The sequence below is a fragment of the Centroberyx gerrardi genome, chromosome 1, assembly GCF_048128805.1.
Source record: "Centroberyx gerrardi isolate f3 chromosome 1, fCenGer3.hap1.cur.20231027, whole genome shotgun sequence".
Taxonomy (NCBI): Eukaryota; Metazoa; Chordata; class Actinopteri; order Beryciformes; family Berycidae; genus Centroberyx; species Centroberyx gerrardi.
This window is the reverse complement of record NC_135997.1, coordinates 30604253-30625432: the sequence shown is the minus strand read 5'-3', so window position 1 is coordinate 30625432 and position 21180 is coordinate 30604253. Positions and strand designations below refer to the sequence as shown.

The window sequence follows — 21180 nt, the reverse complement described above, 5'->3', positions numbered from 1 at the left end:
CCTGGAAAGGCAGTTCCTAATAAGGCATCGCCATAGTGACTTTTAAGTATGAATGAAACACATGTAGATCTATAGTTCGAATTCAAAACAAAACCACTGACTGGACATTATTGTATTTTTTGCATATAACAGCATACTGTATGCCTTATATGGTATTCATTACTCATCTGATCTCTCATCCATCCATCCATGGTCATATGAATACTCCTGTCTGCCTGTGGCGATTATCTACAGCTGTTGTGACCATGTGACATCTCTCTTTTTAAAAGTGCAACATTTTAAAATACTGCTCTAAAGCCTTTAAAGTGGCTTGTGCTATACAAATAAAGCTAAATTGATTGAAAAGCTATTTGGAATAACCCTCTCTCTCTCTCTCCTTGCATCTAGTCTTCACTGAAAGCAGAATATTATTGATTTTCTTTTTTTTTTTTTTTTAAGATTTATTTTAGGCATTTTATGCTTTATTGACAGAGACAGTGTGAGAGAGACAGGAAGGTATGGGCGAGAGAGAGAGGGGAGGACATGCAGCAAATGACCGCGGGCGGAATTCGAACCCGGGTCACTGCGGGAAGGACTGAGCCTTATATGGTACGAGCTCTACTCGGTGAGCCACCGGGGTGCCCTATTACTGATTTTCTTTACCTACTTATTCCTAGTCAGGGTCATGGGGGGCTGGAGCCTATCCCAGCATGCATTGGGTGAAAACACCCTGGACAGGTCTCCAGTCCACAGGACTAACAAAGGTAAACAAACACTCACATTCACACCTATGGGCAACTTTAGAGTCTCCGATCCACCTGACTTCATGTCTTTTGACTGTGGGAGGAAGCCCAGGTGAACACAGGGAGAACATGCAAACTCCACACAGAACGGACCAGGAACCGAACCCATGTCCTTACCGCCAACCACTGAGCCACCGCACTGCTGCTGAAATCAGAACAAAACACACCAAATCCCCTATGAATATATCATTTATTTCATTGCGATAGATGTCAAGGCTGAGAACGTTCCGCTGTCTCAACCTGCGCCAGGAGCTTTAGAAGAGAGGAAGGGTTATACGGGAAGAGTTTCTTCATCCGCAGCCTCGCCACGACCGCTCTGAGCTCCGACAGGCATGAGATTGTTCTGCGGGACGTTTCGGCGCCGGAACGAGGCGTCTCTCTTGACAGAGGCGTGATGTTTGGACACGACCCTCTTGTTCCTCTTTCCGGCGCGGAGCTCGGGTCAGTCTGCGCCCGGGCTGTTGAGTCAGACGGCTCGTGTTCTGTCCGTACGATGGGTGCTGGCGGTCCACTCGTCCCCAGCATCACATCTGAGCCGCGTGATCTAGGCCCTGTGTTTCCCTGTGAATCATCTGAAACCTCCATGTCCTCTGTATCAGATTCTTCTGAGCTGCCATAGTCCACAAGGCGAAGCCCAGAAGCCAAACTGGCCCCGTCCACTGCTGGTATCAAAGTCGAAGGCGGGACACAGAGGCTGGATTGGACCAGGTCTGGGCCAAACCTGGGTCCTAGCTCACCCTCATATGTCAGTGGAGATGCACCGCTGCTGCATGAGGCGGTAAGTGATGGATGGCGAAGGTTCGACGCCTCTATTCTTCGGCATGCCAGGGTGAAGCCCTCCCAGTCAGCCCGGAGGTGCTTCAGGTAACGCACCAAGTACTCCAGGAAGCAAGTTTCGGTGGAGATCAGGAAGTCGAGGAGGATGCTGTGGTCGAAGGAGACGCTCCGGAGCAGGAGCAGGAAGTGGCAGTGAGGGTTGCAGCCGGAGGCGCAGGCTGCCTCCGACGCAGCAGCATCATGCAGCCCAGAGGACAGTCTGCAGGGGGACACAGGCACTTGAATTCAGACAGATTTCTGGTTCTTCTAGATCAGTGATAGGCAAGCATAAGCCATGGAATGCTGAGAGTCTGCAGGTCCTCTTTCCAACCAAACACTACAGCAGCTGATTTCACTGATCAGTTCCTCCTCTCTGGTTAATGGTTAAGGTGTGTTAATCAGTGAAATCAGCTGCTGTGGTGTTTGGTTGGAATGAAACTGTTGGCCCTCCATGGCACATGGTTTCCCTAAACCCTAGTATAACATGTCAGTCAGCAGCTCCTTTTCTATGATCTTCAGTCTCTTTTAGGGTCAAACATCTGTGTTCTGAGCTAGATATTGGCCTTTTATTAAAAATTGGGATATTGGTCAGTCAGTGTCATCCACTTCTGATATGACAGAGGTTCCTCCCTGACCACAGCTACAGAAAAACAGTCTGTAAACCCCACAATGAATTTAGATTTTCTTTACACGTTGTTTTTGCAAACTAAATCTTCATCTAAAGGCAATCATCTATATCAGTTTCCCTACCACTGATAGGTGCAGTGGGTCTTCCTGCCTTAGGGAGCTGCTAAATACTTTTCCTGACAAGAATAAAATTCACAGAGGAAACACTGAATACCTGTCATTTTTTGGGATGAAAATGGTCAAATTTAAAGACACAAAACATCAGCCTTCAGAAACCCCTATCGGTCGAACCCTAGTCTCTCTCTAAATCTTTGTCTGCATCCAATATGACTTAAATCATACACACAGTCGATCTGTGCTCTTCGTATACCTGTGATGGAGGAATATGGAGAGCAGAGCTTTGGCTGCCTCCATCATGTCGTCATCCTGCTCTCCGAACAGCAGGGTGAACCAGCAGCAGCGGTGGGAGGCCTCCTCGGGCGGGACGCCTTGCTGCCTCAGGAAGCCTGACAGAGCCTGCAGATATCCGTGCACCGCCACGGCACGGCTCACACCTGCTGCGAGGAGAGAGAGCGGGTAGCTCAGCGTGTCCATTGAAGTGACATGCAAGGAAAGACTGCCCCCTGCTGCGGGAACTGTGTAATACAGGGTGTCCGAAAGTCAGGATCCATAGAGAAATCACACAATCTGCTCAGCATGTCTACCGCTTCCTTCCAGACATCTTTGCAAACCCAATACCATGTTTCTTTGTATTCAACAAAGCCGATCTGGACTGACAGTTGTCCTACTACTCTACTACTACTACTACTACTACTACTACTACTACTACTACTACTACTACTACTACTACTACTACTACTACAGTACTACAACAGTACAAACAGAAGGTTTCTTTGTATCCAATTACTGTGCAGGAGTCAGCAATTTGTAGACCTGATACAGAAAAATAACTAGTCACACACTCCTCCTCATATAATGCTGTGACATTTGTTATACACACACAGATGTTTCAGCTAGAGCACTTCCATCAGTGTGTACTGAAACATGGGTGGTGTATAACTGTTAACAGCAACTATGAGGAGGAGTGTGTGACTAGTTATTTTTCTAGATTTTGTTATTGCCAATCGTCTGCGAATCTTTGGGCGTGTGTTCTACTGTATTTTGATAATCAATCTCAACCTGCATCAGGAAAAAACAGATGGTGTTACTTAACCCTACGATTCCAGACCTTTTGGACACCTCGAAAAGAAACACCATTATATGCCAGCAGAAACGTTTGGCCACAATTTTTAGAAGAACTGCCAGTCATCTTAGCATGTTTTAGTCAGACAGCGGGGAACCTAAGACGGATTTACACTGAATGTAGAAGATATTAGGGACATCTTCCTGATAGTGAGTTGCAGCCCCTTTTGCACAATCCACATCTCAATTGTCTCAAAGCTTAAAAATCCTTCTCTAGCTCATCTGCTTCTCTTGAGCTCCATCTCCTCCTTTGAGGTTGGTATAGATTTAATAAGAGAAATCAATAAGGGATATTGTCTTTTACCTGGATTCAACTCATCAGTGTACTTCATGAACAGAGGAAGTGTCCCTAATATGCTGTCCATTCAGTGTATATTAGGGGAGACACAGGAGAGAAGGTTGTGGCTGCTTTCAAGTCAAGGCCAGCAGGACATGCAGTTCTAGAGACGGGGCTTATGCTGCATTCAGGTCACATGGGAAAGACGGGAGAGCTTCCTACTTTAAAATACCGTTCACCTCAACTTTCAGGTGTAAATACTACTAGAAAATATCATTCACTCAGGGTTTATCGATAGACACCCGATTTCTCTGACTTCCTGAATTCTGATGTCACCAACAAGGAAATACCCATGGTCAAGTGTAGGGAACAGTATATTAATTTAAAATACTAATTAACTAAATGAGCAATTTTCATCACATGAGCATTTTGTGATCACAACTGTTAAAATGCCATGGCAGAACACAAGTGCTTGTTGGATTTTTGGTTTGTCGTGAACTTTGCAATGTTTGGTTTGCTGTAAAACATGAAGTCAAATGTATCATCACTAAGTACATGTGTGTTTGGTGTGAAAAGGCTGATAAGGAGCAACCAAAGTCAACAGAAAACTTCAGTCATGGCGCCTTGATGCTTCAAATGAGTTTAAACAAATGAACATTTCCCAGTCATTGCTTTCAACTGCCAAGTCATTCAAACAGTTTTCACCCATATGACGTGAATGCATCATTATAAATTATTAATTTAACCCACGAAATTAGTAATGGATTCTTACCTGTTCCACCAGCCAACTGGATTTTAAGCTCCATGGACTTGAGAACGACCAGACTGACAGCTCTGATCATCACATGGTCTGGTTTCTGATCTCCGTCAGCTTCCACTCGGCAGCTTCCCCCAAAGAAAGAAGCTGCCGCCTCCACTTGAACACGCTGTAACCAATCAGCGCTCACTGCTTGTAGCACGCCATCAGCCAGCGTGGTCACATCAGCGCTGAACTGCTCATCCTTCATCCCGGCGGCCGACACGTCTCCTAAAGCCATGTCCTCCCCGGCCTTCTGAAGCAGCGTTTTCTTCAGGAGCAGCAGCGCTCGCTTTTTCACAAAATACTTGGAGGGAGAGTCGACTATCCTCAGGAGCGCTGAGGCGTGAACGTGGGTTAGCCTCTGACTCTGCAGACAGACTCCGGTTCGACAGGTCCGCCTGGATGCGGTCAGGACCTCCAGTAGGTCCAGGAGGGTGGAGAGAGTTGTTCCCCAGTGTTCAGTGCTGGTGAAATCCACTGCAGACTGCCTCGCTTCTTTTCTCTCTTCAGGGAGAAACCTGGAGCACAAAGCGCTTAGGCCTGGGTCAAAAGCTGCAAGGAGCTTCCATAGGATCTCTGATGAAGGAAGGTAGCGACAGTTCAGATGAATGATACAACATCCATTCAAAAAAGTGGATTAGAGACATAAGAAAAGCATCAAAGGATCTAAACCTGCGTTCACACTGTGAGCAACTTGGTTGATATGTGTCTCTATTCTGACTGATTATGGTCGGTGTGAGAGGCTCTGACTGCATCTATGTAGTGATCTTCAGCCACAAAGTTCTGAACAGGCAAATCATGTACTTTTGTTTCTTTGGAATTGCCTTTCATAAGGTTACATCATTTTGATGAGTCAACATAGCCAGCATTAATTGAAAATAAAAGGAAAAAACTCAATATTACTTCAGAGCCTTACCATTGAGCCCAATGATGGATGCAACCGTTCTCAAAGCATTGTTTTTATTCCTGTAGTCTTTCAAATAAAAGTTGTAGAAAACTGGGAAGCTTTGAATGGCTGGAATCAACTTCTCCTTCATTTTGCACTTGCTAGGCAGAACTTTTGTTCATGACACAAATTACATCAGTAGGGAAACAAGGAAGCACGGAAATCTGATTGGCTGACGACTGTGAAAGGTTCCGCTGTGGCCAACTTTTCTCAGCCAACAAGCTTGTTGACTGTTCACACATCGGACTAGTTTCCCTGGTCACTCATTAGAAAATGAATGGACTTACAGTGACTTGTTGCTCGCAGTGTGAACACACAACACAAACTGGTTTTACCTTCATGAGATCCCTTAAGTAGTTTTTTTAAGACGTCGGTGAACGACCACATGCAGGCGTCCAGTTCATTACAGGGGGATGAGTTGTGAAACACTTGCACACACTCCTGCTGCCACACGGGACTGAACGTTCCCTATGACATGAGAGAAAACATCACACTGTTAGAATAATGAAGGAACAACAGTTAGACCCATATGCTGTCAATACTCACTGTATCTCTAACTTACTCAGGTGTTTACTAGGGTTTGACTGTTATGGGTTTTTGTAGACCAATAGTGATACTGATATTTTGTGCTGATATTTAGTATCTTTAAATTTGACTATTTTCATGCCAAATAATTAAATGTATTCAGTTTTTCCCCCACACTTTTATTCTTGGCAGGGTGGGAAAACATCTGAAACCGCATTTAGACTGTGGGACACTAAAACTCTCCATTGAAACACAGGAGAAGAAGAAGAAGAAGAAGAAGAAGAATACATTCATGCATACTTGTGTGGAATATGATCAAAATGTCTCATTACAATCAGTTCAGGTTAAGGTCTTCCCTTTAATATATGGCCTATATCAGATATATTGACAACCTAAATACTCACAGATATCTGAAGCTCATAGAAAGTGTATGTTGATACAGTTTTTGCAGCCAGATGAGAGATCAACTGGTCCTCAGCCTGGAACTGATGAACCTGTTCAAGAGTTATTAGATGTTATTAGATGATATTTATCCTGTTAAAATCCATGCGTTTTTCGTTTAGTCAGAGGAGACTAAGATACTCACAAGTTTTGACATGAAATCCCCCTCTTGAAACAACACCCTCAGGACTTCCATGAAGTACAAGCTGACTTCTGGAGGCATGCTTTGAGACATCAGGCTGGAGGATATTTTCTCGACCAGAGTGAGAGTAATACAAGTCAGATCAACCCGGCTCTCATATTCTGAATCTGAGCTTTCCTTGGGCTGGCAGAGATGACTACAGTCTCTCTCCTGTACAGGCGACAGTCCACATACCGCTGAAACTATTACAGAAGCCAGATCCCCAGCACTTTGGCTAGGGCACGATCCCCTCAGAAGGCACCTGTATGCTTCAGTTACAGAATCAAAGTGGTTCCTCATTATGGTGCAGTTGCTGCAGCTGCAGCTGCACATGCTGCAATTCCACTAACAGAATAGAAAGTTTGAACCGCTACACTAGCTATGCAGGTGCATTAGAGGAACAGTTTATGTAGTCTCAAAACACAACAAAGTCGTGCTGCTTCTTCCGTATGACGACCTGCCATGTGATCAACGCGGAAGTCACGCTGCAATATGGCATGACAAGCTGCGTCAAGTTACCTAGAGTTAGCAAGCCTAAGGCAGGATGTAAGCCAATCAGCCTTCAAAATAAAATGAAATGTGTTATGAAATGTGAGTATTCCCTCCCAAGTATCGGGTTGTACGGAATAAGAATAGCCAAAAATAATAAGTAGAATCATTACAGTAAACATGGAGTGAAACTCGAGCTGTTAAATAGATGTCTATCGAAAAGTAGTAGACGGATTTGATTTGTATATTATCGGCAGCATTGTAGAGGCATACGGACACTAACTGGGGTTCCCATTCTACAGCTTTTAGAAACGTGGCACTTCAATGAGTTAAAATAGACTTTTATAAGGTAGTAGACACTCTTACAAGTTGTCTGGTATAAGGTTGGTGTTTGAGCCTTTCTTTTATATTTGTGGTAGCTAGCACATTGCATATGAAAGGCCATTGGCAAAAAATAAAATAAATAAATAAAAAACAGAAATTGTGTTTTAATTTACTACAAAATATTTCATGAAAGTTTCATTTCCGTACGTTGTATATACGCAAAAAACGTTGTAACACGTTTGTCAATAAGAGTTTTATTTTGAAATACATATTCGTCATTAAAGGATTTTTATTGATGGTTGCCACCGGAAGTTCCAGTATTTATTCCAGCTGACTTGACGGTGGAGATAAAATGTGTTCACAGAGAGAGGCTGACTTTGTTGTTGAAGCTCATGACTATTGTAGCAACAAAATGACGCTCCACATTGTTAAACTGGTTATTCAGTGAGGGTTTTTATGCAGGATATTGCTGTTTGATACTAGATTTTAGTTAAAAAACAGCGGCAGGATGCCGCTTTGAAAACTCAGTTCTTCCCGTCTGGAAGCTGATTGGCTAAACGTCTGCTTAGCGTCTGTCAAGTAAGTCTTTGTTTTACAATAGCAAACAAAGTAATTGTGTTTGTCAACAATAGATATATATTTCTGTTGAATTAATTTTGCTATCGATACGTCCACTGTATTGTGGTTCTTGTATATTCAACTCAGCAAGCAAAAGAAAACTAGAACTAGCTAGTTGACGCTAGCTGAAGTTAGCTTGCTGGCTAACCAACGTTAGCTAACACCCTGGGCTGATTTCAGTCTGCGTTATATTAAAGTTGTTTTAACGTAAAATACTTGTATGCAGTACGTTTTGCTGCAATGCATGTACGTGCATAATCTCAATCTGCCTGTCCGGCTTTCTTAGCTCTCGTTAGCCAACGTTGCGATTTACTTTTGCGTGGTTCACGTTGTTGGCTAACGTTAGCAAATAAAGCCAATCCATTGTTCATTGTTTCTTCTCAGCTGGCTAAGCTAACTAACTAACGTTAAATAACTAGTCTATGTCAGTCATCATCTGCTAAATATAAACTGTAACGATAAAAAGTTATGCTGTAGGGTTTGCTATACCCAGCTGCGGTAACATCTAGTGAGTGTAACCTTGGGTAACAACTACAGTTAGCTGTTAGCTCATCTTGAACCTCAGCTAGTGTAAAATTAGCCAGCTATGATGACATAAATTCACGACTTTTCTCTCATTCATTACTGTGTTGTTATCCATAACAAATAAGGAATGCTTGCCTGACTTGCTCAACTTGTGCTGTTAACTAGACTGGCTAGCTAACTACCAGCTATTGGTGATGATGATGATGTTGATGTTGTTGTTTGACAATGCAAGTGTAAACATCTTTCCCATTTTTGTTGCTAAACGTTAGGGTTCTTTGTGAGTCGCAGGAAAAGTTATTGAAGACTGAGTCCGAGTGTCTACTTATTTCTCTCTCAACCTCTCTCCTTTGCAGCTGTATAACTACCAGTGCAGCTGAGATATGACCAAGAGAGGCCTGCCTCTCCGCCTTGTCGAAAGGTGAATTTTGATTATTGTCATACCTTGCTTTACTTTAAAGTGTAGCCTACATTCAAGCACTGTGGCTGGAGTGGTGACACAGCAACCATTGCTGGTAACCAGTTCAATACCATCTTAAAGTTTATGTATCCGTTAATTAATTAATGCCATAGCCTATTTTACTTGCTGAATAGAATAGACCAATCCTTTCCACTAGTAGCACTGGTGGCACGTACTAAGGGCACATTCACAGCAAGCACATTTGGAGTGGTTTATTTTAACTTGAGAGTGTTTATTCTTTTAGTTTGGCTCATTTGGCCAGGTGAGAACAATGCCATTCAAACCCAGGTGGCACCAAATAACCGCACAAAGACGCCTGAAAGTGCAGATCTCAGTCCTTTCCAGGCAAACTGCAGTGCGCTTTGTTAGGAGTGACACACAATCTGAACCAACTACAGGAAACAACCTCAAAATGCATATGCAATGCAAAATGCATTTATTGGTATAAGGAGATACTCATATATAGCTGTTTCTTCATGTGTTCTTAACTGGTATGAACACCATACAAGAAAGAGCAGCCAAGTTACAGACTGGAATCAGATTTGTTTTGACTCCCCTGCTGCCACCAAAATGTCTAACTTGGCGATATGACAGGTTACCAAAACTCTGTCCAATAAACAAGCTACTTATGATTCAATGTGACTTTTGATTACAAGCCCTGGTTTGTGTGTAACTGGGCACTGTGAACCCAAACAAACCAAATACAAAAATGCGACAAGGTAAACTTTTCCACTAGGGTTTACACCAAGGAAAACTGAAGGTGTGATGGCACCAGCCGCACTAGGAGACGCAGATCATTTGATCCAAAGACAATTTGACACACAGCAATGAATATATTACATTTAGAAATGCAATGCACTGTGAATATTTCATTGTTTACATATTTTTGGGGGGCGGTAGTGTAGCCTAGTGGCTATGAGGCCGTGCTGTAACTGGAAGGTCTCAGGTTCGATCCCAGCAACATCCATGTGTCCTTTCGAAATGTCCTTGAGCAAGACACTGAACCCCTACCTCACTCATTGTATGTCACTCTGGATAAGAGAAACAGCTGAATATTTAAAGTGCAAATGTGAAATGTAAACTTCTCAGTGTGAAATGACACATGAAGGTTAAACTGCATTGATTGTCAGCTTTTCAAAATGTTCTCTTGTAAGTTTGAATTCTGTTCTTGTCACACCTGATTCTATACATGAAATGGCACTGAAAACAGGTAAAGTGACATATTTCTATGAAAAGGGTATTTTGGCCAGTAAAAATTATTATTTGCAGGTACTTTTTTTTCTTAGTTTACCAGCCTTTGGCACGTGAGTCCTAAAGTTAATTTCAGACAGTGCACACACCCCAACCCCAAAGACGTATGTATTCGTCACTCTTTCCCAACAGAGGTTAGGTACAGATGAACATTCCCATTACGAAATGTGACAGGATGCTGAACCATCACTGCAGAAGGAACCCCGAGCTTCACGAGGAGCTGCAGATCCAGGCTGCAGTAGCGGCGGGCGATGTCTACACTGTCAGGAGAATGCTGGAGCAAGGATACTCACCTAAGATCCGCGACGCCAACGGCTGGACGCTGCTCCACTTCTCCGCCGCCAAAGGAAAAGAGAGATGTGTCCGGGTCTTTCTGGAGCATGGAGGTCAGAGGCTTTGTCTTTTCGTTCAAAGGAGTTACTTTTTTTTTTCACATTGCTGCTGCTGCTGTTTGAAGTTGGTTACATTTTGATGGCTGAGCTTTGCTGTTTCAGCAATATGTCAAGATAACGCATGCAACCTGAATGAATCCAGGCCTTACACTAGAGGGCATTATTTTACTGGAAGAGTCAGACCTTCTTGTCTGTTCTCCATGCAAGGCACATACAGACTATTGTGCATCTTACTGATAGTTGTAAGACATTTGGTTTTAAAAGTTATACCACATGCCATATATGGGGTCTTTATCTGGCAGGGGAATAGGCACATGTTATGTGTAGTTAAAATGTCTAAATGTAGCTAAAGCCTAATGCCCTTTTACTTTTCAAAATCCTGTAAGTGTATTGCAATAGTGTATAATTACATCTAGGTGGCACTGTATGTCAAAGCAACTTGTTTATCAAATTATTTATTGAAGGGGTTATTTGTGGCAGATTGAAGTAAAGTTGGTTTGTAGTCTCTCATTCATAACCCTCTGTCCCCACTGATCACTGTTGTAATGATTAAGCCCACAGTCTAAGCATAACTCTGGCCTTTTTTACCTGGGCCCCATTTTCCCATCATTTTCCACCACAATGATCTGTTAGGATTAGTATTGGAAACCCGCACCCAGGCAAGCAAGATGCAAAGTGAGTCTATAGTGAAGTAATTGATGAGATCATCGATTGGTATGATGGAAGAACATGGGGAAAATGGGGTACAGGTTGAAAACGGCCAGTTATGCTTTAAGCTTCTCTTTAGACATGATCACATATTAAGGATTTATCCAATCCTTGTTGTATCTCTCAGATCTCTGTTCTTCTCTCCACAGCTGACCCCACAGTGAAGGACTTCATAGGCGGCTTCACAGCACTTCACTATGCCGCTATGCACGGCAGAGCGCGCATCGCCCGACTAATGCTGGAGTCAGAGTTTCGCAGTGACATTATCAATGCCAAAAGCAACGACGGCTGGACGCCGCTCCACGTGGCCGCCCACTACGGCCGAGACTCGTTCGTACGCCTCCTCCTCGAATTCAGGGCCGAGGTGGACCCGCTGAGCGACAAAGGGACCACCCCGCTACAGCTGGCCATCATCCGCGAGCGCTCCAGCTGCGTACGGATCCTCTTGGACCACAGCGCCAACATTGACATTCAAAATGGCTTCCTGCTGCGGTATGCCGTCATCAAAGGCAATCACTCATACTGCCGCATGTTCCTGCAGAGGGGAGCAGACACTAACCTGGGCCGTCTAGAGGACGGCCAGACCCCGCTGCACCTGTCGGCCCTCAGGGATGATGTGCTGTGTGCCCAGATGCTCTACACGTATGGGGCGGACACAAACACCAGGAACTACGAGGGCCAGACGCCAGTGGCTGTATCTGTTAGTATGTCTGGGATCAGCCGGCCCTGTCTGGACTTCCTACAGGAGGTCACCAGTAAGTCTGATCAACACACAACACACATAATCACCTGTTAATTTATTACAATCACCAGTTATTTTCCTACCAAGATGGCCCTGTGGTGATATCACAGAATACTATGAATTGGATTAAATTTAGGTGCCCATTGCCACTGAATGGTTGATGGTAATTTTAAAAAACATGGATTTTGCAGTTAGTTTCAAACTTAAAGGAAGAATCCACCCTCTGATACTCTTAGGCCTAGTCCACACTAATCTGGGTAAATTTGAAAATACATCTTTATTTCTCCATTTTGGCCTTCCATCCACATTAAGACGGCATTTTCGACCACCAAAAACAGAGCTTTCCGAAACCGCTCTCCCATGTGGATGAATTTGAAAACGCCGGTTTCATGTTGTAGTGTGGTCAGGGAAAACGGGGCTTTTTCGAAAACGCTGACGTGCGATTGTCATGTATTCTCAGGCGTTTCATTGTCATGTGATCCATCCAGGCTGTATCGGCTGTTTCAGTGCCTCAAGGAATGGTGATTGTGACTGGAGAGCCGCCCCAAACTTTTTTTTTAACAACTTTATTTACATTTTCACAATACAAAATATATTCAAGTTGGAATATGGTTACACGTACATACTGACTTATCACCCTCACCCCACTCTAACATAAACATCCACCTCCACCCTCCGCCCCAAACTTGCTCACACAACGCGAAGTAGAGTAGAACAACTCAGAAACTTTTTCAGAAACTTAACTTCCTAACGGACTTTGTTCTTAACAATCGCTCTGTAAACAACAACCTTTTAAAAAATGCCGGTGGCAGAAAGCCGGCAGAAATGGTGTACAGCGGCCAGCCCATGTGGCCTGCGCATGCCCATGGACGAAATTATGCGTTTTAAACCATTAGCTTGGCACAGCGGGCACTTTGAATCTTTTAATTTTTCGTTGTTTGATTTTTAATTTTCCGTTGATTCTGAGGGACTGACACCAAAACTTGAAGCACTGGAAATATCTTGACTTGATGTCACATTGTCTATATTTGGCCTGTTATCCATGGGAATAAGAAAAATACACCACCAAAAATGAAGAACCACAAAATGGGCCCAGAAATGCAAGGTGTTTTTTTTTTTAACAGCATTATTGCTTTTAGGGTGGATTTTACATTTTGTGTGTGTATATACACGCAGGGATACCAGCCAATGTTGCATGTCCATAGTTAATGTAGTATGGTACTGGGAAAAGTGAATGTCCTTAACCATGGAAAGAAATCTGTTGTTGAAATGGGTGGGGTGTAGGAAGGGATTCCAAGTTAGGTACAAAAAGTGATAGACCTTTTATTGTAAGTTGAGAGGAGCAGAAACTTCAGAAATGTACAGAGAAAGAGGGAACATTGCCAACACAAGGTTATAATGACCAGTGTTCAGTCACAGAACAATCACTGGTGGGGGAAAAGGAGAGCACATTACCTGAAGCACTAATGATTTAGGAGGAACAATGGCTGCATTCCTCTACTGCCCCCTGAACTTTGATATCAAAGATATCAAAGAGCTCTGGACTGGTTCAGACAAGCCCATTCAGAGACTCCAAACGATCAGCCAGATCACATATCTGCTGGGTTATTGATTACAGCACTACCTCAGTGGATTAACTCATCTGCTTCAGCCATGAAAGCCTTGTCCCACACAGGATGACTGGCACCCAGCTCTTTTGAAGGCTGTTACAGACATATCAGTGTTCCTCCCCTTAGGTTTTTCTCATGTTGGGTGCAGCAGCCAGAATGGTATGGCTGCATGTACAACTATCATAATACAAAGGTCCCAACCAAGCAAAACAAAGCGTTTACAGAGACAATCCACCCAGGATTCACGTTACACATGTTACCTGTGTAACCTTTGACACTTGAGTCTAGATTTTGGAACATGAACAAACTAAACAATTCTGAAACGAAAAATAAGATTTAAAATTGCTATCGGTAGAATTTGAAACGGGATGGCTTTGGCGACCCCTTGAGTCACTTGGTGGTAGTGTTTTACATCACTGTCGGAGTTGACTTGCCGCTTTCACTCTCGTCATTCAAAGTGAGGCAGTCCTCTACCTGTTTTGGTTGAGGCCCCTCCTCTGTGCTGTAAATTAATCCTGCACAATTCGCGAGAAATCATACCCGGGGACACAGAATAAATACTTAGAAAGCAGCACATAGAGTAAGCCAATTTTCTCAGTGATGGTCTCATTTTTCTACAGCCATTATATGCTATCAAAATTAATCTGAGAATGATATATTGAGGTAAATATTCTACACGTAGCACCATTAAATCTCTAATGCCATCACGAGACACTCTGAAGTTGTTTCATTGATAGTGAATGAGAGATTTGACTTTGGGACTTAAGCCTTTTTCTGAACTGTTGGCACCGCTGTATACTTAAATCCTATATAAATGGTGCTAATTTAGGAACTAAGCGCCTGGTGTTTTGGTCAAGGTGCATTCTGGACACTCCAAATTGAACTTTAGCCATGCTATATGAAAATAGGCCTTGACTGGGACTGTCTGGGCACTATCAAATTCATCACCCAATCATGATCAGTGGAGGAGCAAAAAAAATGTCTGTTGATCACATCACAGATTAGCATCTTGTTTTTTTGACTCCTAGCTTTGAGTTATTCCTTCCAGGTTCAAATTGACACTGCTGAAACAGATGGATCGTAATTACTGTCCCCTGTAATTTTTGTATTTTGTTTTGTTTTTCTTATTTCCCCAGATCGGAGCAAGTCTGCGCTAGTTTGTAGTGGTCATACAGCTAATCTTGTAGTGTGTGAGGGTTTGGGACTTTAAAGGAGGGTACCTGTTGGAAATGGATAATCTAATGTTTTTCATGGGTTTGCACTCTTGGATGTTCGGGCCAGTCAGAACATGGTCAGTTTGCAATGTAGAAACCCGACTTTACTGAGTCAACCAATCATCTTACATTTGAGGCGGGGGGAGGGGTGCAGACCCTCTTGCCAGCCAATCAGAGCAGTGGCTCCTTCTGACTGCTAGAGACGCTCCCAAAATGGTCTGGAGCGCTTTAGGTGGGACATGGGCACTAGAGAATAAATTTGTAAAAATATTAATGAATTATTTTCACTTGAAAAAACTTCATAGACTCAAGATAATGATATAAAAAAAACTGAAAAATAGCCCTTTTCAGTCTGTTGAGTCGTGTAGTGTGTCCTCAGCCTTAAGCACTATGAGGGGAGAAGTAGGGCTCTGGTGACAGTAGACAGTCGTGCAGCTTTGTTGTGGTTTATCCAGCTATCTCTCATCGTGGGTGTTTCCCATGGCTGAGGAAGAGAAATGTCCATGGCAAAGGAGTCACTTTACCCCGTCAGACTGATAACACCTGCATGAAATACTTCCTGGAACCAAGGGGATTTTTCCCAAATGTTTGCATACAGCTGATAACAGAGTGGATACTAAATGACTTTGACAGCTGAGTAATCTCTTAGGAAGAGTGTTGGAAAACCATGCAGCTGGGAAGGGAACATGTTGCTGAATGAATTTGATGGTATATACAGAATTTCAGAGATGCACCTCAGCTTATTGCTTAATAACGGAAAGCCAGATTGTACTCATTTGCCTTCACAATCAGAGCTAGGATTAAGGTTTTAACTGGTCTGTCAAAATGTAGTCTTCAGTGTCCTGCAAGGTTCGACTTGTATGGGTTTTTAAAGGCCGATACTGGTACTTTTGGATTGAAGTTGACGATAAACGCTATTTTGTACCGATATTCATCATCCTTAAATGTAACCATTTTCATGTACAAGTATTCAGTGTTTACCCCAGAATTATCCCAGAATATTGCAGGACGATGATGATAACACGCATCTGTACTTGTGTGGAATCCAATCAAAATGTTGCATTAGAATCAATTGAAGTATAGTATTGATCAATACACTGACTGGCCATCTGATTTAAGGCCAATATTGGCTGGATATATTGATCTAAAACTTTTAGACTTAATAAATATAATGGCATACAGACCTGGAGAAATGCACCTTGGGGTGGATATGCCTTGGTCAAATATCACTACTGATTGAATTTTGTCAAACCATGAGGGAATGATGCATCTCACCACTGCGTTTTGACATTTTCAAAATTACACTGACCGGCCCAAGGGGAGTGCTACAATTACAGGTCAGAATGAAAGATTTTGAACCATGGGGCTCAGTGGCAACGTCCTGGGTTCAAATCTGGCTCAGGACCTTTGTTGCAAGCCGTCCCCCTCCCTCTCCCCCATCCTTCCTGTCTCTCTTCACTGGCAAAAAATAATCTTAAAAAAAAAAAAAATTTGAATCAGTCATATCTCCCACATCATAAATTAAAATGACATGAAATGTGGTGCACATATGCAGCTGTCCTTGCACGACAGTTTTGCCTTCAGGACCATCAATGTATGCCATATTGAATGTTTCACCAGTTTTCCCCCTAAAGCTTTTTCATTTATTTACCAACTGGCCCAATGGGTGACTGCTCCATTTGTACAATCAACCAATATGGGGCGCCACAAATGTCAGAAAGGAAATGCACTACAACTACAAATGTATTTGTGTTCTTACATAACAGACTTGAAACTTTTACTTATTTCACATTGGGGTAACTTGTTACTGATTGGCCCAAAGGGTGACTGCATCATTCATTGGGGACAACATGCATTTTTTTAAAAATTGATATTTAAGGTACTTTGATGATGTCGCTGGTACTTGGCTGTGCCCTGTGCCTACTGCATCACCATTGTACCAATAATTATAGTAAAGACCACCCTCTCAGGTGTTACTAAAATATTTAATAACTTTTCTTTGTCTTTTGTTTCTTTGTCTTTCAGGACAACCTAGGACTCTACAAGATATGTGTCGGATAAAAATCCGTCACTGCATTGGCCTTCAAAGCTTGAAATTCCTGGAGGATCTACCCATTGCTAAGGTTATGAAAGACTACCTAAAACATAAGTTTGACAATGTGTGATGGCAGCATCAATACCCAGGAGAGGCCGTCTGACACACTCTGGTTTCATTCAAGACTATGCAATCATTGCCTGGAGGAAAGGTACACAGGTTGGTTTTGTACATGCTTAGGTTTTGTTAGTTCAGTTCAACAAATTGAAAATGGAGTTCTCTTCTCTTCGTTCTCCATGTCAGCCTTTTTATACTCAGAGCAATTGCTGAAGAGTGGAATTTGATCCACCTTAAAGCATTTTAATCATGCCCGATGAGTGATGAAGTAATGCAGTAGTTGCGCTTGTTGTGGGGAAAACACAATCCCACTCGACTGCAGTTAAAGAGTTATTACCATTGACATGGTTACCTGTAAAGATTTTCACATGATGTTGTCCTTGATGGGTCAGATTGTCATGTGCGTAATTGCCAATCAGTATATTTTTGTTCATTTCCTCCCCCCCCCCCCCCCACCCCCCCACCCTCTGTAATATTGTCAGAGCAGATGAGTTAAATTAAAACGATTGTTCGACAGAAGAGGTTGCCATGATGTTTTATTCTCACCGAGTCGTAGAAAGCTGAACGAGACGGTTTTCTTTCTCGCTCAAAACCCCTGACAGAGCCTGTATCACAGCTGCTCAGCGTCGAGTTAGCTGGATGCGGTCCGGGACGAGGAAAGGGCTTTTAAAAGAGCTCTTAAAGATACACAAGGAGGATTGGCTCTACTACGGCAATGAGATTGCCCAGGAATAAGTTGCACAAATGCCTTCGTAACATTGTAATGACTCAAGCAAGAACATTACATAAGCAGTTAAACAGATTTATTTTGTAACTCTAGTTGGTTGGTGGGAAAATAATTTTATACTGCCATTTGAACAATTAAAGCATACTGCAGTGCTTAAATATAAAGCAAGTTGTACCATCTCCTTGCGTATGGAGTAATTTTTTTTGTTGCAAATGAGTGCACAATTATTTTCCGAAAAGCATTTACATTCGCTTTACTAAAGGAGTTGTTGATGAATCCATGAAGAGCGATACAGTCTGTTTTTGGGTGACACTGACACACAATCACTAGAAGCAAAATGTAAATATGTTACATGTACAACAGATATTTTTGTAGATTTATTTAAGCAATGATATTCTTAATGTATTTGAAATTTGTTGGAAAGTATTGTGCTTCGTTTGGTGTGACCCATGTATTTCTTATTTTCTGTGTTTGAGTTAAATTATTCAGTTTTACAAGAATAATTTGGAATCAAAGTGTTTTTTCTTAGATTTTATGGCAGAAAGGGTGGGTGCTTTCTTAAAATTGCATCGTCTCTCGCAGGTAAACTGTTGTGGAGACTATACTGTGAATTTCTCGTTTTGATAGTGCTACAAAATAAGAAAATGTAGGATTTGGGGCCTAAACGACGCCCCGTCCATGGAAAATATTCACTTAACAATCCTTTTTTTGTCTTTGTGTTTGAAATGGTAATAAAAAGTATTGTCTGTGTTAAAGTTGCAAACATTGATGTCAATGCCCTTCTTAAATTTAAATCGCTACCTAACATATCAGAAGATTGTCAGTGTAGTGAAATCAGTTGGCGCTCATTAAAACAGATTTGGTTTTCAAAGTGTTGCATCCACAAATCCATTCTAAGTATGTCTACCGGCATTAACGTTTCAGTATCGCTTTTCTAAGATTTGAATTTGCATGTTTGTCTGCAGCCTGGTCTTATGAAATTTTGTGAAATGAGCATGATGTCTTGAATCGCAAAGTGAGAGAAATACATTTCCCTACTATGAAAGAATTCCATTGAGACACGGCTAGAAACAGGCAGGAGTTTGACATTGAAATAATGTGGTGTGAAGTAAAGGAGTGGTGGAAGGGTGGAGACATTTACCTTTTAACTCCGACGACCCGGGTTCATTTCCCAACTCATGCAAAAAAGTTTTCTACTATGACTGCAGTTTTTCAACGCATTTTCAACAAGTTTTTATTTAACCATGACCGAAACCTTACCCTAACCTTATCCAAATTGTTTTAGTGGCCTAACCTTAACCAAAGTTGTTTTACTTACCTGCACTTAACCATTAGCTAACCTTTTCATGTGGCGAACACTTGAAAATGGCACGTCAAATCCCTGCTATTGTCACATAATACTTTCATGGTGCAGAAACGTAATCTTCACATTATTCGTGTCCGCAACACGTAATCTGTGTTTCAGAGTTTATGCTCATTTCACCAGATTTGTGAAGCTGTTGTTGTCTGAGAAGGCTTTTCTTTTGCTTATGGCTGAACTAACATTTATGTTCTCTCTAATTATAGAATGTGAATTCTAGGCTTTTTTATTTTATTTTTTTTTGCATCTGCCCTGGGGCTCTGGCATTGATCCAGCAGTAGTTTTACCGATACCTTTTGAAACTATTAATTTGGCTATTAATAATAATAATAATAATAATAATAATGTGACACTTTATTGATACTAAAATGATAAATGCTGCCCCATCCTTGTTGGCTCACTCATCCAATGGATTTGGATAATGCACTATTCCCAGATTTGAGTAAGAATACAGGGTGACTCAGTTCTCAGTTTTTGTTATGTCTGGATATTTTCCACCGCATTTCAGTTATGTTTCCTAACCCTTATTGTCCATCAGTCTGTATCTGCTTTCGGATATGATGTGATACCATTTTTTTTTTTTTTTTTTTTAAATGCAGCGTTTTTCTATTCTACCGTGTGAGTGAGTTTGCTGTGTGATTGACGGTGTGTCCTACATCGACTGCCTTCTCCAAGCCCTATTGGTTCCTCAACAGACTTTGGTCTTTACAGTCAGGGAACAGTTCATACATGTCTTACGTGGCTATCAAATGGCTGCAAGTCTTCCACACCATTAACTACTGAATGTACATAATATGCAGATTTTCAAATGTAAAAAAAAATGTGTGAATAAACTAAAGTTAATGTTTATGGGGTTTTTTCTCATCTTTTTTTTTGTGTGATGAAATTATTGCGGGAGGTTAAAGGGGACAGACGAGTGTAACATGACATCAGTACAGAAACAGTAGGGAAGGATCTAGATAGTTCATAAGTTTCTAATGTTCTTATAGTAGGTCAAATTTGGGGTTTATACAAGTTATCTTGTCCAAATTGGTAGTTAATATGAATTTTGTCCAACTTTCTGAAACAGTAAATTTTATCTTTTTTTTTTTTTTTTTTTCGTTTTCTTTGTCTCAAAAGATGAAACAAACATTTTTATGAATGACACCCTGGAAATAAATGACACTGAATCCCAGAGGTGCTGTTCAGTAGCTGACACTGACCTTTGACCTCCTTGTGCAGGGGGGAGAAAAGAGCGATTTCTCTTCATCTCCAAAAAAAAAAAAAGAAAAATGTCTTATCTCAGTTTGGAATGAAACTTTTCACACACTCACATCACACTGTTCCCACAGTTGTGTGTTTGCAGTTTATCAGAACAAAATGATATCTGCTAGTGTTTAGGGAGTACTCAAATAGGATGTGGAAAGTCATCCGTGTGTGTTGTGCTGTGATACACCATCTCTTCCTGTCTGCTTCCAGGCTGTGTGGAAACTATAAGTCTCCTGTCTGATAGTCATCACCGCCGAGCCTGTTCAGGTCAGGCCGTCCCACTCACGCTGACACAAAGCCAGGCTCTATGTTTCAGAGGATAAGGTGTGTGCGTGTGTGTGCATGCTGGTGCTTGGAGAGGCTGTTAGGTTTTTAATTCTCGCGTATTTGATTGTGCACCCAGAAAAAGCAACAACAAAAAAATCAGAAATTGGCATTTTGTCAACCTCATCTCCTGAGCCACGTATCGTTTTACAACAGGCATTTTTTCCTCTTCTTTCTTCATTTCCCCTTTCTCTCTTTTTTTTCCCTGGAATGCTCTCTTAAAAGAGGTGGTTTCTGCTTTCGCCTCCATTTGTTCTCGCCAGGGCTCAGTCAAACACCGCGCTGAGCTGAGGTGACCTAATAGTGGCTGTGATATATTTATGTCTTACTTTACCAAACATAGGGTGCTATCGTTGAACAGATCACTGGTAGCATTACATGATAAAACAATGCCATCCCTCTG

The 21180-nt window shown here is 42.0% G+C and overlaps 2 protein-coding genes across 3 annotated transcripts; one reads left to right on the top strand and one right to left on the bottom strand.

Moving 5' to 3' along the window:
• Positions 1-976: 976 nt before the first annotated feature.
• On the bottom strand, positions 977-7084 carry lins1 (lines homolog 1). The gene is made up of 6 exons (XM_078284565.1): positions 6601-7084; positions 6419-6508; positions 5825-5957; positions 4517-5119; positions 2596-2779; positions 977-1818 (listed from the first exon to the last, which is right to left on the bottom strand). The coding sequence occupies exons 1-6, from the start codon at positions 6967-6969 to the stop codon at positions 993-995; spliced, it is 2205 nt and encodes a 734-aa protein (XP_078140691.1). The 5' UTR covers positions 6970-7084; the 3' UTR covers positions 977-992.
• Positions 7085-7795: 711 nt separating this feature from the next.
• Positions 7796-20054, top strand: asb7 (ankyrin repeat and SOCS box containing 7). 2 transcript variants are annotated; one of them, XM_071908914.2, is made up of 5 exons: positions 7796-8028; positions 8946-9010; positions 10496-10686; positions 11550-12155; positions 16992-20054. In XM_071908914.2, exons 2-5 carry the CDS (start codon positions 8973-8975, stop codon positions 17129-17131), a joined length of 975 nt encoding a protein of 324 aa, XP_071765015.1. In that variant the 5' UTR covers positions 7796-8028; positions 8946-8972; the 3' UTR covers positions 17132-20054. The 2 variants fall into 2 exon arrangements, with proteins under 2 accessions (XP_071765015.1, XP_071765014.1); XM_071908913.2 differs by having other exon boundaries at positions 10433-10686.
• The last annotated feature ends 1126 nt before the right edge of the window (positions 20055-21180 follow it).

What these genes read in the sequence shown, in the direction of transcription:
- lins1 (XM_078284565.1), bottom strand. Translation starts at nt 6,969, where the DNA reads ATGTGCAGCTGCAGCTGCAGCAACTGCACCATAATGAGGAACCACTTT. An exon ending in TCTATGAGCTTCAGATATCT is followed by an intron (nt 5,958 to 6,418) that starts GTGAGTATTTAG and finishes CTCATGTCATAG; the next exon opens with GGAACGTTCAGTCCCGTGTG. An exon ending in TCCATATTCCTCCATCACAG is followed by an intron (nt 1,819 to 2,595) that starts GTATACGAAGAG and finishes GTCCCCCTGCAG; the next exon opens with ACTGTCCTCTGGGCTGCATG.
- asb7 (XM_071908913.2), top strand. Translation starts at nt 10,446, where the DNA reads ATGAACATTCCCATTACGAAATGTGACAGGATGCTGAACCATCACTGC. An exon ending in GGTCTTTCTGGAGCATGGAG is followed by an intron (nt 10,687 to 11,549) that starts GTCAGAGGCTTT and finishes TTCTCTCCACAG; the next exon opens with CTGACCCCACAGTGAAGGAC. An exon ending in CTTCCTACAGGAGGTCACCA is followed by an intron (nt 12,156 to 16,991) that starts GTAAGTCTGATC and finishes TTTGTCTTTCAG; the next exon opens with GACAACCTAGGACTCTACAA.